This window comes from Rhinatrema bivittatum, chromosome 6 (genome assembly GCF_901001135.1).
Source record: "Rhinatrema bivittatum chromosome 6, aRhiBiv1.1, whole genome shotgun sequence".
In the NCBI taxonomy this organism is placed as follows: Eukaryota; Metazoa; Chordata; class Amphibia; order Gymnophiona; family Rhinatrematidae; genus Rhinatrema; species Rhinatrema bivittatum.
The window spans coordinates 125,435,559-125,452,994 of NC_042620.1; the positions used below are offsets into that span (position 1 = coordinate 125,435,559).

Consider the following 17,436-nt stretch of genomic DNA (forward strand, 5'->3'; position numbering starts at 1 on the left):
TAGACATTGCTATTACGGAGACATGGTTCATGGATTCACATGATTGGGGTATGGCAATACCAGGCTATAACTTGTTAAGGAAGGACAGAAAGGACAGAAAAGGGAGAGGATTGGCTTTTTATGTCAAAAATAAAATTCCAAGCAACTGAACTGCAAGGAATGTGGGGTAAAGAAGCAGCATTATGGGCCATCCTAAAAAGATAATGGTGCATCTATTTTTACTGGAGTGGTATACAGGCCTTCAACTCAAACAGAAGAACTAGACAGAGATCTGGTTGAAGACATCCAAAAGGTGGGAAAGAAGGGAGAAGTTTTGATTTCTGGAGATTTTAATCTGCCAGATGTAGACTGGAGAATAACGTCTGCGCAATCTGACAGAAGTAGAGAGATACTGGATGCCCTGCAAGGGGCTCTGTTCAAACAAATGGTAATAGAACCCACAAGGGAGGGAGTTATCGCAAATAGGATACAGAGAAGTCACACGAAGACCCAACTTTTGAATTTCAAAATTTGGACTTTGTTAAAATGGACCTGGAGGTAGAACTAGAAGACTGGGAGAAAATGAATGAGGTGGAAGAACAGTGGGCCAAACTAAAAGGAACGATTACAAAGGCAACAAATCTATATGTTAGAAAAGTAAACAAAAGCAAGAGAAATAAGAAATCTATATGGTTCTCAAAGGAGGTGGCTGATAAAATCAAATAAAAAAGAACAGCATTCAGGAAATATAAAGGATCCCAAAAAGAGGAATACCGGGAAGAATATCTGGTGAAACTGAAGGAGACTAAGAAAGTAATCAAGAAAGCAAAAAGTCAGGCAGAAGAAAGGATTGCCAAAGAGGTAAAGCAAGGTGACAAAACATTTTTCAGATACATCAGAGAAAGGTCCAAAGTAGTATAGTGAAATTAAAGGTGAAAAGGATCAATGTGTGGAGAGAAACAAAGAAATGGCGGAAATATTAAACAAATACTTCAGTTCTGTGTTCACTAAGGAAGACCCTGGAGAAGGACTGTCGCTAGATAAGACAGTGGATGGAGGTGGAGTAGAAGAGAATGTATGGGAAGAGCTGAGAAAACTGACAATGGACAAAGATATGGGGGCCTGATGAGATTTATCCCAGGATACTGAGGGAGATCAGAGATGTTCTGGTGGGTCTGCTGCACGACCTGCTCAATACATCCCTGGAAATGGTATGGTGCTGAGTGATTGGAGAAGAGCAGTGGTGGTCCAACTTCACAAGAGTGGGAGCAGAGAGGAGGCTGGAAACTACAGGCTGGTTAGCCTCACCTCAGTGATGGGAAAATTAATGGAGACTCTGCCGAAGGAAAGGATAATGAACCATCTACATTCAGGAGGATAGTTGGGCCCAAGGCAGCATGGATTCACCAGGGGAAGGTCCTGTCAGACTAATCTGATCAATTTTTTTGATTGGGTGACAAAAGAATTGAATCGAGGAAGAGCGTTTGATGTCATCTACTTGGATTTCAGCAAAGCTTTTGGTTCGGTCCCGCATAGAAGGCTTATATATAAAATGAGAAGCTTGGGAATAAGTGCAAGGTGGTGGTGTGGATTACAAACTGATTGACAGATAGAAGGCAGCGAATGATAGTAAATTGAACCTACTCTGAAGAGAGGACAGTGTTAAGTGGAGTGCTGCAAAGATCGGTGTTGGGACCAGTCCTGTTCAATATCTTTGTGAGTGACATTGCAGAAGGGATAGAAGGTAAAGTTTGTCTTTTTGCAGATGATACTAAAATCTGCAACAGAGTGGACAAGCTGGAAGAAGTAGAGAGAATGAGAAGTGAAATAAGGAAGCTTGAAGAGTGGTCGAAGATATGGCAGCTGGGATTCAATGCCAAGAAGTGCAGTCATGCATTTGGGGTGTGGTAATCCAAGAGTTGTATGTGATGAGGAATGAAGGGCTGTTGTGTATGCAGCAAGACAGGGACCTTGGGGTGATAGTGTCTAGCGATCTAAAGATGGCAAAGCAATGTGATAAGGCAAATAGCTAAAGCCAGAAGAATGCTAGGCTTCATAGACAGAGGAATAACCTGTAAGAAAAAGGAGGTGATGATCCCCTTGTACAGGTCCTTGGTGAGGCTTCACCTGGAGTATTGTGTTCAGTTCTGGAGATCGTATCTCAAAAGGGACAGAGAAGGTCCAGAGAAGGGCAACAAAAATGGTGGAGGGTCTCCATCAAATGACCTCAAGGAGAGGAGATGCAGGGAAGATATGATACAGATCTTCAGATACCTGAAAGGTTTTAATGATGCACAATTGACAAACCTTCTCTGTTCGAAAAAAGTCAGTAAAACTAGGGGTCACGAATTGAAACTCCAGGGAGGATGACTCAGAATCAACGTCAGGAAATATTTCTTAACGGAGTGGGTGGTGGATGCCTGGAATGCCCTTCTAGAGGAGGTGGTGAAGACAAAAATGGTAAAGGATTTCAAAGGGACATGGGATAAACACTGTGTATCCCTAAAGGCTAGATGATGGAAATGAGGAAAAGAGTACAAGGGGGTAACTTGCTGGTCTGGCGGTTACTTAACCAATAGGCCTTCATACTTTTGATGCAACTCCATTATTGCTCTCTGCTTCACCAGCAAGAGGTATTGGGGAATTGAACTCAGACAGCAACCAACAAGGGCCCTGACTTTGACGATTTGGGAAACTAAGTATGGGGGTGACTTGTATGGTGTGGCAGATGCTACCATTAAGGGGGACACGTATATGGCGCATCTAATGCTACCATAGGATTGCTGGGTAGACTGGATGGACCATTTGGTCCTTTTCTGCGGTCATTTCTATATAAGCAATAATGCCTGAAAGGTGGTTTGGTTAGAAGATGTATACAAACACCTTAATGTTGTGGGGACAAAGTTAAGTGTTTTTATTGTTATGTTTGCCTGGCAGCTTCTTCCTTTTCCTAGAAAATTTCTATTTTCATTGGAACCTTCTCCAAATGAGGCCATGGCTCTAAGAGCCTTCATTTGCAGGTTGCCAGGATTTTCTGCAATTTGTGTTCCTTTCTTTTTCCTCCTTTCCTTCCATCCCATCTAGTCCAGCTATTATAGTGACAGTTCTGTCTGAAAGACCACAGATCTACTGGAAATGGCCTAAATTTACTTTGGAACCACCCAGTAAGTCGTGAGTAATGGCTGGTATGCCCTCCACCCTGGGTTTCATTAACGCTGCTTCCAGGGCATCCCCAGCCTCTGCTGAACTGAGAGGAGCGAGATCTAGGAATCAAACTTGGGTCTGCTGCATGGAAGCATATAGCCTCTAATGCAAAATACTTTCAACCCTTGAGGAGACTGTCATGCAACCAGACAGGAAAAAGTAATATTGCTCTTAACAACAAACATCAACATTCTGGCAAACAATATGAAAATTAAACTTTTAAATATTGATTTGAAAATGGATAGGAACCTGTGAAATAATTTTTTGTTCACTGTAGAAACCCAGCTGAAAAATTAGGTGGCTGAATCTCATCTACTTATGAAATATATACAGATAACTAGAGGACAGCTGATAAATGAGATCACTTGTTTAATATAAGACATTCTTATGTTCTGAATTGTTTTATCAAAGCTTTTACATTTAATTTTCTATACTCCTAAAAGTCCAAAGTTAATATTGGTCTATTAAGCATAATTATATTTTATATACTTCATCACCCCTGCCCCGCCGCACTGTTCCTCGGACTACCATAAAGGACTCTCCAACATTCACAGCTAATATGAGGCTCAAAGGGAAGGCTTGCCTGAAAATGCCTCCAAATGTATTTAGGGCGCTCACAGTAAGTGAGATTGCTGGCCCCTGCACCCCCACTTCAAACTTGGAAACCCCAATATACTTTCTTTGTAACAATCCAAAAATCATCAGAGCTGCCAATAAGTCAGGAGCCAATCCCTAAATAAACGTATGCAAGGTAAGAAATTTCAACTTACTCATCCTTTAGTCTGGCATTAAGTTTAGGAAGTCCCATATATTCACAAAGCTCTTGGAAGAATATTTTGACAAAAATTCTACTGGATGATGTGGTGGTTTCTTCACTCAATATTATGCATTCAAGAACCTACAATTATGAAACATACACATTTACTCCATACTTCAGTAAATTACATTTACTAAGAGAAAAGGCCAAATTCTAGAGTTCAACCTGAAAATACTGTCAGCTCTAAGAGACCTCTGCTTTGCCCTGGCTCAGTATATCTTGACTGCCAAATACCACATAGCAATTGCCAAAACCGGGGTCAATCCAGAGCATGCTCTGCTAAGTCCTCCTGGCTGAATCCTGACTGGTTTAATAAGCAAATTAAGCTGAGGTCATATCTGCAGACTTCAGTGTTTTAGAAGCCCTATAACTGACTTTGGACATTTGTATTTTACAGTATTAAAGAATAAGAAAAATATATTAAGCGTAAATAAATAAATAATTGTGACACACTGGATTACATTTTTCTTACTAAAAATCGAGAGTCGATTTCTGATTAGTTGCACATTGAAGCATATTTATTTATTGGGGTGGGGGAGAGGAAGATAAGAGTGAGGAGGACAGGAGAAGTTACTCTTGTCAGCTTACACTCCATGGAATTGAATCGGTGTAAAGAAGGTGAGCGAACATCTTGGCAACATTTCGAAGTTTATTGGTTTCCAGACGATGAATAGTATCATACTGTTCCTTAAAAATGTTTTCAAAAGCTTCCATGTAATCTTTTTTCAGCATGCAGAAACGCTGAAACATAAATAAGAACATTTATTTTTTAATTTTAGGATTTTAGAGCATAGTAAAGTCATACTAGCAACCTGCTAGCTCTGCAATGTATCATGGTCAAAACTGAACAGAAACTAAAGCCAGATATAAGTATTTTTCCCATGAGCATAACATTAGAATAGTGTATCCGGCCCTTAATATAAAGAAAAAAGAGGAGAAAGAAGGAAATAAGGCAGGCACAGCTTACCTGCCAGGTTCATACATAAATTAAGATCAATTTCTTCAGCTAGACAGAGTTGAAATTAATACAGTAGAAATGTACACACAGGTGTGAGGAGAAGCATGAGCATATGGACTAAGTGGCTTCAGCCACCTGAGACATGTACAGTGTTGCACTGATGAATCCAACAAAAATCAGAAGGATTTATTTTAGGGCTGTGATACTGTAGCTTACAATATATAAAAAAAGATGCCTATGGTTATTATAACCAGCTTGCAAAAAAGAAAAGCAAAATCAAGAAATAAAATATATTAAAGGAAATATAATACACAGCTAGCAGATATTAATAGTCCACTATATGCTAATTCTCAAAAAATGTATTACACATGGGTCATTATCTTATTTATGGTTAAATAATTTGTTTTTATTTAAAAGTTTCATCTTATAGCTGGCTTGATTCCTGGCCCAGGCTTCTGTTCCCTGGGCTGGCTTGGGATGTTGCCAAGGCAGCGTTCACAACCCCTGGAGAGAGAGAATTTCAGCCTTTGCTCGATGGTGATACCTACTGGCCAGATTTAGGGTGCACAAATGCCAGGATATGGAGAGAGCCATAGTTTGTGGCCTCTGACTAAGGACTCTGGCTGCAACGGCTGGGCTGAATCAGGAGGGGGAAAATCCCCAGGTAGGTGCGAGTTAAGGTTCATGGCACTGGGGCCCTGAAGAGGCCGGTTCCAATTGAGCTGGAAACCCAACGGTAGCAAGATGAAAGTACTGGACCATTAAAAAAACAAACAAACAAAAAGAAAACAAAACATAATTCCATATTATTTTACCACCACTTCTGTTGAGCACTTCCTGTGTTAACGTAGCGGGCAAGTTACAAAGCCATTTCCACAGGTAAAACTGCATTTTTCTGGCAGAAATGGGGGGCTGGAAAATAGGTCTCCTTCCTCACCATGGGCTAAAATATGCACCCTGTTCACTCTGCACGTACATTTATTGTGGCAAAAAAGGGGGCAGAGGTTGGACAGAGTATAGTATATACGGGGATTTCGTTTTGAAAGCCCCACACATATGTACCTGTTTGAAAGCAGATGCAGACATTTGCAGGTACAAAGCACCCACTTTCCCCATAGGTACCTAAATTTTCAAAGGGAAATTTGGGGAGGGGGGTTCCCTTGGAAAATTATCTCGCAGGCCCTCATAGGTTGTTTCATGATCTCCCCCTCCATCCCATCATCCCTTTGACACTCAAAATTGAACTTACCCCAGCCAGCAAGCCAAAAAATTTCTCATATGTTCTTTGCTGGGCACAGCAGTCAAGAATCATATTACATAGTTCTTTCTGTTTGGAAAGAATATAAAACACTCACTGAGCATCTTTTCTCCATTGGCATAAGACCATTCCACATGAAAGTAAAGACAGGCAGCAGAAAATAAAATCTAACTCAATAATTTGACTTTGCCAGTCAATTCATCAGCTGAACTGGACCTGTTTGATTAAAATCTCTATAATAGCAAATATATAAATCTTGTAGTGTGTATGCCAGTTATCTGACGGTCAATGCATGTCACCGAGGTGCTGTAAATTCTCTTGACCATTTCCAGTACTGAGTCTACCTGTGTGATCCACAAAAGCCTTGAAGGATCCACTGCTTGAAGGATACTCCAATTTAAAAGGCAGTTTTCTCCTCCCAAACAGTCTATGCTACTGGAGACAATGAATGAACTAACAGTTTGAGCACTGTGGCCAACAGAAAAGGCCATAACAAGAAGATGATGAAGAGTGGCTTTCATCATTGGAACCACCTGGACACGCAAGCTGAACTGGCTATCGCAGATAACATTTAAATTCTGGACCCTATCATACAGCCATGATTAGTGACCCTGAATCATGCCAACAAATATGGACTATGTGAGTTCTGCCAGATAGAGATGATGATAGCAGTCAGCTAGACTATGGCCTGGATTTATCAAAATGCGATAAGTATCGCATGCGATAGCAAAAGGGGCGTGTTTTATGCTCATATACAGTTTATCACAATTTGTGCTAATTACCTATGCGAAGAGCTAAGTTAGCACAAATAGCAATAACGTTTTCAGACTTTGCGATAAGTGCCATACCTGTTGTATTTCCTGCATACAACCACTGGGGGATCATTGTTAATGGTTCCAGGGAGCTCAGACACGGGGGGGGGGGGGGGGGGGGGGGGAGAAGAGAGGGGAAGAGAGAAAGAGAGGGAGAGAGAGAGAGAGAGAGGCTGTCTAGCCATAATGTCCTCTCCCTAGATAGGTATTTCTATCCCTATGGGAGGCCCACCTAGTAACTCGAGGTGAGGTTTAGGTATTAGTGTAGGGGGTTAGGGGCCACTTTGACATTCAACATGAGAAGTATGAACAGAAGAGTGGTCTCTTGTGAAGATTTGATGACCTTCGGAGTGAGGAAACTCACTCCAAGATGATATTTGTGCAAGGTTCTCTCCACCTAGCTTAATGGACTCTCTACCTGGGTAACATCAAGCTAGGTGGAGAGAACATTGCACAAATCTCATCTTTGGGTGAGTTTCCTCTCGCCGTAGGTCATCAAATCTTCACAAGAGACCAACCTTGAGTTACTAGGTGGGCCTCCCAAAGGGATACAAATACCTATCTAGTGTGAGGGCATTATGGCTAGTCTCTCTCTCTCTTTTTCTTTCTCTCTCCCACCCCCTCCCCCCAGATGGCTAGGCTGGTGCTCCAGGAGCTTCAAACCTACTAAAACAGGCCTTTCAGGAGACATCGCGAAATGAGCTAACACCTTGCCGCCCTGTAACGCAAGCTATCGCACGGCTTAACACTACTGAAAAAGGTGTAGTTAAAATCAGCGTTAAGTCTGTGCAATAGCTCTTCGCAGACTGGCAAACCCAGCCCACTCCCGCCCCTAACTCCTCCTCTTTTTCAGAGTTGCATTGCACCATATGATATGGTGCTATCGCATGCATTAAAGGTGTTTTCGCAGGCGTTAAGGGCCTATCGCATGCGTTAACGGGGCTTTTCGCATGCAATAAGCCCTTAACGCATGCAAAAATGCCTTACCGCATTTTAATAAATGACCCCCTATGTTAGGCTAATTAAGAAAAACTTTTTTTTTTTTTAAATCTAGTGCAACACAAGACACGCTCAATATAACCATTAGCAACATAGAAAAAGCGAAACAAACTGTCTGGTTGGTAACACGATGAATTAAAATTTCATGTATTGATTGCACTGAAATATAGTGAGAGTTTATGTTTAACAATTGTTTGCATATATGTTTTCTGCACCCTAGGGCACCTTCTCTGTGCAAGCTTATAAAACTGGTGCAGCTTCATATTTCATCATCTCTAGTTATATAATTTAGCAGAAAGTATGTAATGCAGAGATTATTACATATGTAATGCATGTTTTTTGCTGTGAGGCACAAGGTAATGCAGAGATGATAATGTTTAAAACTGCTATGCAAAATATAAAAAAACCAAACACTCTAGAAGCAGTACAAGAAATATTTATCATTTGTAGATGAAAATCAGTGTACAAAGCTCTGTACAAGTATACCATTACAATGTACTTTCTCTAAAAAGCTTGCATAAGTTCATTCAAACTGAACAGAAACATCATTGTCTATTACTCAAAACTGCAACCCCAGATTAATTACTGGAGAAACCAGGTCAGAGAGGTTGTAACTTTGGAGAAGCGAACATATACTCTAAAATCTAAAGTCAACAAGTACAACCTAATTTGGGATCCTTACTGGCACCATTGGGAGCCATAAGGTCGATTAATGGTGTCTACATTTGAGTAACATCAGATCTTTTTCTCTTAAGTTTAGAATTAGTCCATGCCTTTTCATTGATAGCACAAGCAGAGTTAGGTTCAGATATAATAGGTATTTCCCTATCCCAAGAGAGCTTACAATCTAAGGGGCCTATTTACTAAAGGTTTTCTCCCATTCTGTGATTATGGTAAACATCCTTTAGTAACTAGGGTCTGAGATATGTACCTGAGGCAATAGAGAACCTTGGTAGAAGTTGTGATGCCTGACATTGCGATTTAGAGGCCACTGTACTAAACTAAGGTAACCATTACTGCATACAGTAAATGCTGCCCTACGTATTAACCTTTACTGGGGTTCAGATGTCTTTTTGGTGCAGATAGTCCAATGCTTTTGTTAACCATGTTGAATGTTCTTTTTGAACAGGAAGGCAATATATAAAACATGTAAATTAAATACATGCCTTCAGCATAGTTGCAAATTCAAATATAGATCGGGGCAAGTTAATAAAAGTGAATGAACTGTTTTCTGCTTTCACCGGGTAAATTACCGTAAAGGTAGGAAGGAGACAGAGAAAGATGAAAAGAGTGAGAAACACAGAAAAGAGGAAAAAGACAGGAGGAGGAAATACAAGGATAAAAAGGAAGGAAAGGGCAAAAGTGAGAGTGTAAGAAAGCATAAATGGGAGAAAGAGGAACAAGTGAGTGTGGAACAAACTCTGGAATAGAAAGAGAGATAAAACTAGTCTCAGTAAGTATCACAGCTGAAGCGGCCATACAGGAAGCACATGATCAAGTTTTCTAGCCCATACACCATCATACCATTACTTCAACCCACTTCCTTCTCTGGAGAACCTTTGGCCTTTCCTTCTGGACCTAGGGCTGGTTAGAGCATGACCTCTCTCCTCCATTCCTGGAAAGTGGAGCTAGTATTCGAGGTTTCCTCAGGTGGAGTAGTCCTTGGCAGCCCCATACCTCCTCCTTGCAGTGGTTAGCAATATGTTGGACTGCCCCCAAACAGCCGATGGTCACGGCTATCTTTTTCTATAACTTATCCTTTGCTGGTGTGGAATCCCTACTGCATTCTTCCCCTCAGCAGTAGTGAGAAATGCTCCAGGATCAGGCCAAGAGGAAGGTCATTCACCAGCATACTGGAAAAGGATGTTGCATATCTTAGCTCTGGGTAATGCTATCTCTACCCCATTTGCTTTTTATGCCACTTCCACATCCAGCAGTTTAAATGAGGAGGGACCTTCATGCTTTTAGACTGCCTCTAGCCTCTCCCCTTCCTCCTCTTCTCACTTGTCCCTGTTAACTTCCTCTCCATTCCTTCCTCTTCATTTTCTCATCCACCTTCTATAACCTTCAGTAGCTGTCTGTGAGCTTCTATCACTGCTGTCTGCAATTAGTGGTGATGACCAAGCTTTTATAGTATCTCAGAGGGGCTGCTGTTTGACAATTTATGTAGACATTGTCTAAACTACAATTAACTCTGGGCATACAGAATTAGCATAACTATGTTATCGAGGCAGACTTATGTGCATCTTAATACATAGGACGACCCTTAAATAAATAGTTTAAAAAATGGTGAAACCCAATATATAATGTGTTTGGAAATGTTTATATTTTCGGTATTACCACTGCATTCATTATTACTGTTTTAGTAAAACTTCAGCCACCATCCAGGTTTCATCTACGAGTATATTTTAATTACAGCTACAACACCACTTTTTATTCAATGTGCAACTTTTGTGTTATGAATAAAAATTCTACTTTTTTTGACCTGGTTAAAGAAAAAATACATAATATAGCTGGAGAACTGAATTAAAAAACTCATTGTGAAGGGTCTGTGTTAAGTGAATACATACAGTAATACGTTAGTAACCAGAAATGCCATATTAGATGACAAAGCAAAAATATATTGCATACTTTTCATGTTATGATTAATTGCACTGTCAGCTAAGCATCTTTGACATACACAGCTCCTGTGTGTTTGCCTAGTTTCATGCTAATTAAGAAAATGACACCATCACTCCCAGTACTTTCTCAATGTCTGAAGGAAGATGAAATGCTTCAGAATTTACCAGTATAGTTTGCTCTAGGACTTACGGAAAGAAAAAAAAAAGTTAAGTATCCTTAAAAAAAAAAGCACAAAAATGCATCTACTCAGATTTTACATAAAAAGTTTAAGCAAAATTTTTGTACTGAATCAAAAATTAATTTACCATGTTTGTCATTCCCTGCATTCTGTCACACTATATTAGTTTTATATTTTAAACTCCATAAGCCTTTTTTTTAATAACATCTTCACTTTTATACTAATATGGTTATTAATCAGGTTCCAAATAATAACACATGATGAAATGTCAATGCCATTGTTAATAAAGTCAGCAGGTTTTGCAAAAGAACTTAATTACTTTGCTTTCATCATAAATGCATTTACACCACCATTATCCCTTGTGGTTTATGGTAATTAAGTATTTTACCATTTTAATTAAATATTACAATGATTTCTAAGAGTCAACTGAGTAAGCATGTGCTTACAGCAGAAGCCATATATCTACTTCCACATCTTCCCTTCAGAGCTAATGTATACTGAAGCTAGAATACTGCATGTATAAACAATAAGCACAATTTATTACAACGCTGAGGTAGAACGGGTCAAAGCGAGAATAACTTTCACATAAACGCACACGGCAGCATGTATGGAGTGTATATGGCTGCAAGCAGGACTATGTAAGTATTTTATAACATGAGCGTAAGATTATAGGCATCTTTTATAAAACATGCGTATCTCTACCTCGCAACCTATGCGTGTATGTAGGCTTATGCGTGAATACATTGCAATCTACTGAAAACACTATATCACTGCATTGAACAAACAGAGGTGCATTGGCTAGTTAGCTGGATAAACATGTCTGGCTAACTAGCAAGGTATATTTGGCAGCACAGTCATGCCGCTGAATATACCTGGCTAACTTCAGGACAGCCCTACTGCTCGACCAGAGTTAGCTGCATAGGTTAAGCGGCTAACTCCGAATAATTTATGCGGCTAACTCTGCTCCATTCAGAAACTCCTCCAGTCCGCCACTGGAATGTCCCCTCTTGTGCGGTTAAATTCTTTCGCTTTCAATATCAACAGGTAGCCATTTAGATGGATAATTGAAAAGTTATCCATCTAAATGGCTGTTGAATATCGGCCTCACAAACCTTTCCTACCTATTTTTCAAAATATATGTACGTAATGTTTTGAAAATTCTCCCCTAAGGTTTTTGTATCTATAGAAAATGCTTAGTAAATCAGGTCCCAAACACAAATCTCTACTCAGCACTGACAGCACAATCACTTTGAATCCACTGACTAATGTATCTTGACTAGCAGTCCCCAGCTTTTTTTGTGTTGTGCCATATCTGGCAAAGTGTGTTGTGGCACACCATCATTTTCTCTTTTCTTCCCTCCCCTCTCCCACCAACAACCCCCCCCCCCCCCCAGGTATCATCCACCTTCCTTCCTTTCCCTCTCCTACCCTCTGGCATCGTCACCTTCTCTTCTTCTCCTCCTCTGGGATCACCACCTTCTCTTCTTTTTCTCCCACCCCCTGGAATCATCATCACTTTCTTTCTTGCCCTTCAACCCTTCCCCCTCAACTCCCTGGCATCATCATGTTACTCTCCCTTCCCCAAACCCTGGCATCATCCCTTCCCTTCCTTTCCTCTCCTCCATCCCCTGGCATCATCATCACTACCTCTTCCCTTCCCTCTTCCTCCACTCCTCTGGCATCTTCACATCTCCTTTCTCTCTCCCTCCATCCTCACCACATCTCCTTTCTCTCTCCCTCCATCCTCTCATCATCACTATCGTTTCTTCTCTTCCCTCTCCCTCCAACCTTCCTGCATCAACACCTTATCTTCCATCTTCCCTGGCATCAACAACATATCTTCCCTTCTCCCCCACTCCATGGCATTTTCACCATTTTCCCTCTTCCTCCAGTGCTAACATCATCCTCCCTTTCCTTTCCTCCCACCACCTGGCACCATCACATTCTCTTTCCTTCGCTCTTCTTGTATTCCTTGGCATCATCCTCACCTCTTTCCTCTCCCCTGGCATCACTGTCTCCTCTTCTTTTCCCTCTTCCCCACCCTCTGGCATCACCTTCCCTCTCCGCCCACACCTTGTAGCACATTGAGCCCCCTCCCCAACCTTTGGCATATTCAGCTGTAACCTCTCCTGTGTCCTAGAACCAGCAGAATCTGTGAGCAGTGCTTACTTACCTGGTACTGCTGCTTCCTCACAAGACTACAGGGCCTTGTGCAGTTTCAGTTGCTGAGAAGAAACCAGCAGCAACAGATAAGCGTTACTCTCTGAACTTCGCTGCTGATGGAAGGGCATCCTACAGGCCAGGAAGAAAAGGAAATGAAGAATGCAGCTGCGCCTCAAGATGTTCCTATCAGGCTTTTTACATGGTACACCTGCACTGCAGCCACGGTTGGGAAACGTTGATCTAGGCTGACTGTTTTGAATTCAAGATTTCTTTCCCTTTTGTATTTTTTTTTATATCTTCCTTATGTCTCAAAAGAAAGGAAGAAAATACATTTTGGATTCCGTTTATTTCCCTTGTAATTTTGGGACTTTCTTCTGGGTTTCACATACTCAGCTGCTGCGCAGATGTGATCGGGAAACTGGCGCGTACAGACAGAAGCACGGGGACTGTGCAGCCATATTTGGTTGGACCATTCAAAGTAATGGTTCGGTATACACAGTAGAATAATTGTTTTTCAAAATATAAAAACATTTAAAATATTTCAGACAGGCATTTTGGAGGCAATTTTCAAACCTTGTAGGCAAGCTGTAGGAAGCTAATTTTGAAAGAGAAAATTACTGTGGCGATTGCGTTTGAAATTTGAGGTATTTTTTGTCCCTCTGTATTTTAGCATGTGTAAAGTACATATAGGGATTTCAAAATGAAGCCTCTGCACATACGCTCTCATTCCCACCCTAATCCCATCCTATTCCAGTACGGGAAAAAGTATTTATGCTGCGAAACAGAACATGTATTTTTGCTGGGGAAGTGTGGGGGAGGGATGGGCAATCTTCAAACAGCCCCATTTATTTACATCTGTTTTAACGTAGTAAGATCCCTTTGAAAATGATCCTCATTTTGTAGGATGCTAATACAGTATTAAACATGTAGTCTGGGAAAAGGACTGTACTCCCCCCGCCCCCCCGGGAAAAACCCAATTGGACTATGACAATCTTTTATGGCTCTTTCTCTGCACAAACTGACTAGCCAAGCAACTTTTTCTACTGTCTAAACAAGTTTGTTGTAAGTGTGCATGCCAGATGTTTATTGCCTGAAAAGCTTTCCTGTCCAATTTTTTTTTTTTGTTAGTTCAGTCCCATCTTTGCTGTAAACATGAGTAATGCTGCGACAAAGTGAGGCTTGAGTTAACCTCAGAGATTCTGATGAGAGGGGAGCAAACTGACTTTGGTTGTCAGAAATAAGGAAATTAAAAATAAACTCAAGGATATATGCCAATGAACTAATTTTATTTTTCTTCCATATATTAATTAGGGGCACTATTTTAGCTATCAGAACCAGGACATGTTAAGAGAACTGCTGTCCCATGCGGGATGACTGTCCTCAGAATTTCTACAAAATATGTCAATATGGTGTTAGCATTATGGGAGCATCTTACAACTGCATATCCTCATTTCTTAGTTTTCTGTTACAGTTCTCGCCTTCTTTTCAGTCACAGTTTCCCTATAATACCTATATCTTCCTCTCCTTAGCAGAAGCCAAAGCAAGATAAATTACAAGCTCATTATCCTGCTGAGCCTCCTATGGCTCCTGCTTTACTTCAATGCTTTACAAACTTGTAGGATCCTGCAAAACTAAAAAGGCCTTCACAACACTGATTAGTTCAATTTGTGTGCAATCAGATTTTAGTCAATGCTTGAAAAGAAAAAATGGGTCATTAAAGGAAACCATTTCCATTGCTCTGCATAGAAGCAAATTGTTTTTTTCACAGTCAAATTTCAACAGCTTGTGAACTTAGTCTACCTATAGAGTTCTCCACAACATTCAGAAACAGTGATGGTTACTTTCAAACCGGCACGCGTTTGTCAACCCATGCCCGTCAGCACGTGCCCAGGCATGCGGCTATTTTATAACTTGCGTGTTTCTGCATGCATTTTACAAAATAGCCTGACCACGCGCACGTGTGCCAAAGTTTAAGTGGTGTGCACAAGGGCACGCAAATGCCACTTCTATCTCATACATCGGGGGATTTTGAAAGGGGTGAGCGTCGATGCCATTTCCAGTTTTACCAGTTCGCCCAGTTGAGAGAGGTCTTCAAAATCCTCCTGGTTTAATAGCCTTTTTTCCCCCCCAGTTATCCCCAACCCTTAAAACCCTGCAGATCAACCTATTTATAACTCACGGCATTCATAGCAGAAATAAAGCTACACAGCAGAGGAGCTTGGTGCATGCCAGAGCACGAGTATTTATGTGCACATCTCAGCTTCATGTCCCAAAACACCCATGCCCCACCCAGACCATCACAACCCTTTCCCCTTTTTGAATACTTTCGAGATGTGTGCACTGCAACATTTATACATGTATCTGGGCAGTTTTAAAATCTACTCGGCGCTTGCAAGCTGGACATATTTGCACATCCTGTAATTAATGCCCATGTTGGGCTTTTAAAAGTCACCTTTTACTGAACAGAGAAGTTTTCATCTTCCTATAAAATGAAGGCATGTATAGAAATTTGACGGCCACTTCTATTGATGCTAAATCATTCCATGACTATCAGTTTTATAGTCATCTACAGACAGCTTCTACCTATACATGGCGCTGGCTGTGAATTGTCTACAGTTTGAACAGAAATCTGCAGCAGTTCAGTAAACACTCTAAAATGCTTAAAAAATTCGATTTACATTAACATGGAAATGAAACTTAGAAATGACGGCAGAAGATGACCAATAGGCCCATCCAGTCTGCCCAGCAAGCTTTTACACTTATTTTCTTATACTTATCTGTTATTCCGACTGCTGAATTCAGGGCCCTTATTGGTAATTTTTTGATTCTAATTTCCTTCCATCCCCGCCATTGATGCAGAGAGCAGTGTTGGAGCTGCATCAAAGTGAAGTATAAGACTTAATGTTTGAGGGCAGTAACAGTCGTATCGAGCAAGTTACCTGATGTTTGTAAACTCAAACTTCTCAGATCAATTGCCTTGTTAGATGTTGTCTGATGTAAATCCTATTCCTTCATTCCCCCCTGCCATTGAAGCAGTGAGCTGCACTGGATATGCTTTCCAAGTGAAGTAACAGGCTTAATTTGTTAGGGGTAGAAACCGCCGCAATAAGCAAGCTACTCCCACACTTATTTACCTAGACTGTGCAATTCAGTCCTTTTTGGTTGTTGTCTGAATGTAAATCCTCTTTTCTTCATTCCCCCTTCCGTTGAAGCAGAGATCTATGCTGGATATGCATTGAAAGTGAAGTATCAGGCTAAATTGGTTTGGGGTAGTAACCGCCGCAACAAGCAAGCTTCTCCCATGCTTGTTTACCCAAACTGTGCTACCTTGTTGGTTGTTGCCTGAATGCAAATCCTCTTTTCCACATTTCCTCTTGCCGGTGAAGCTTAGAGCAATGTTGGAGTCGCATTAACCGTGTGAACATTTATTGAATAAGGGTATTAATCACCAGATAGTAGCCGTCAATCCAGCAAGCCACCCCCATACCTCTTCTCTTCATTCCCATCCTCTAGGCTTTATGGATCCACAGTGTTTATCCCATGCCCCCTTGAAATCCTTCACAGTTTTGGTCTTCACCAATTCCTCTGGAAGGGTATTCCAGGCATCCACCACCCTCTCCATGAAGAAATACTTCCTCACATTGGTTCAGAGTCTTCCTCCCTGGAATTTTAAATCGTGACCCCTGGTTCTGCTGATTTTTTTCCCCAACGGAAAAGGTTTGTCATTGACTTTGGATCATTAAAACCTTTCAAGTATCTGAACCTCTGTATCATATCACCCCTGCTCCTCCTTTCCTCCAGGGTATACATAATTTAGATTCTTTAATCTCTCCTCATAAGTCATTCGATGAAGACCATTCACCTTTTCGGTCATCCTTCTCTGGATCGCCTCCATCCTGCCTCTGTCCCTTCGGAGATACGGTCTCCAGAACTAATCACAGTACTCCAGGTGAGGCCTCGCCAAGGACCTGTATAAGGGGATAATTACTTCCCTTTTCTTACTTGATATTCCTCTCTCTATGCAGCCCAGCATTCTTCTGGCTTTAGCTATCGCCTTGTCACATTGTTTCGCCGACTTCAGATCGTTAGACACTATCACCTCAAGGACTCTCTCCTGCTCCATGCACATCAGCCCTTCATCCCCCATCAAATACAATTCTTTCAGATTTCCACAGCCCATATGCATGACTCTGCACTTCTTGACATTGAATCTCAGCTGCCATAACTTCGACCAGTCTTTGAGCTTCCTTAAATCCTGTCTCATTCACTCCACTCCTTCCGGCGTGTCCACTCTGTTGCAGATCTTAGTATCATCCGCAAATAGACAAACCTTACCTTCTATCCCATCCACGATGTCGCTCACAAAGATATTGAACAGGACCAGTCCCAACACCAACCCTTGCGGCACTCCGCTCATCACCGCTTTCTTTAGAGTAAGATCCATTT

At 41.2% G+C, this 17,436-nt stretch overlaps 1 protein-coding gene across 2 annotated transcripts in view; it reads right to left on the reverse strand.

Annotated features, from left to right (window-relative positions):
- Positions 1-17,436, reverse strand: part of CWC22 (CWC22 spliceosome associated protein homolog) — a 213,556-nt gene that overhangs the window by 14,087 nt on the left and 182,033 nt on the right. For both annotated transcript variants that reach the window (XM_029605912.1, XM_029605913.1), the window contains exons 14-16: positions 6,208-6,285; positions 4,589-4,741; positions 3,954-4,081 (exon numbers count right to left, since the gene is read on the reverse strand). In XM_029605912.1, the coding sequence (XP_029461772.1) occupies positions 3,954-4,081; positions 4,589-4,741; positions 6,208-6,285 (359 nt within the window). The remainder of the gene's footprint in view (positions 1-3,953; positions 4,082-4,588; positions 4,742-6,207; positions 6,286-17,436) is intronic.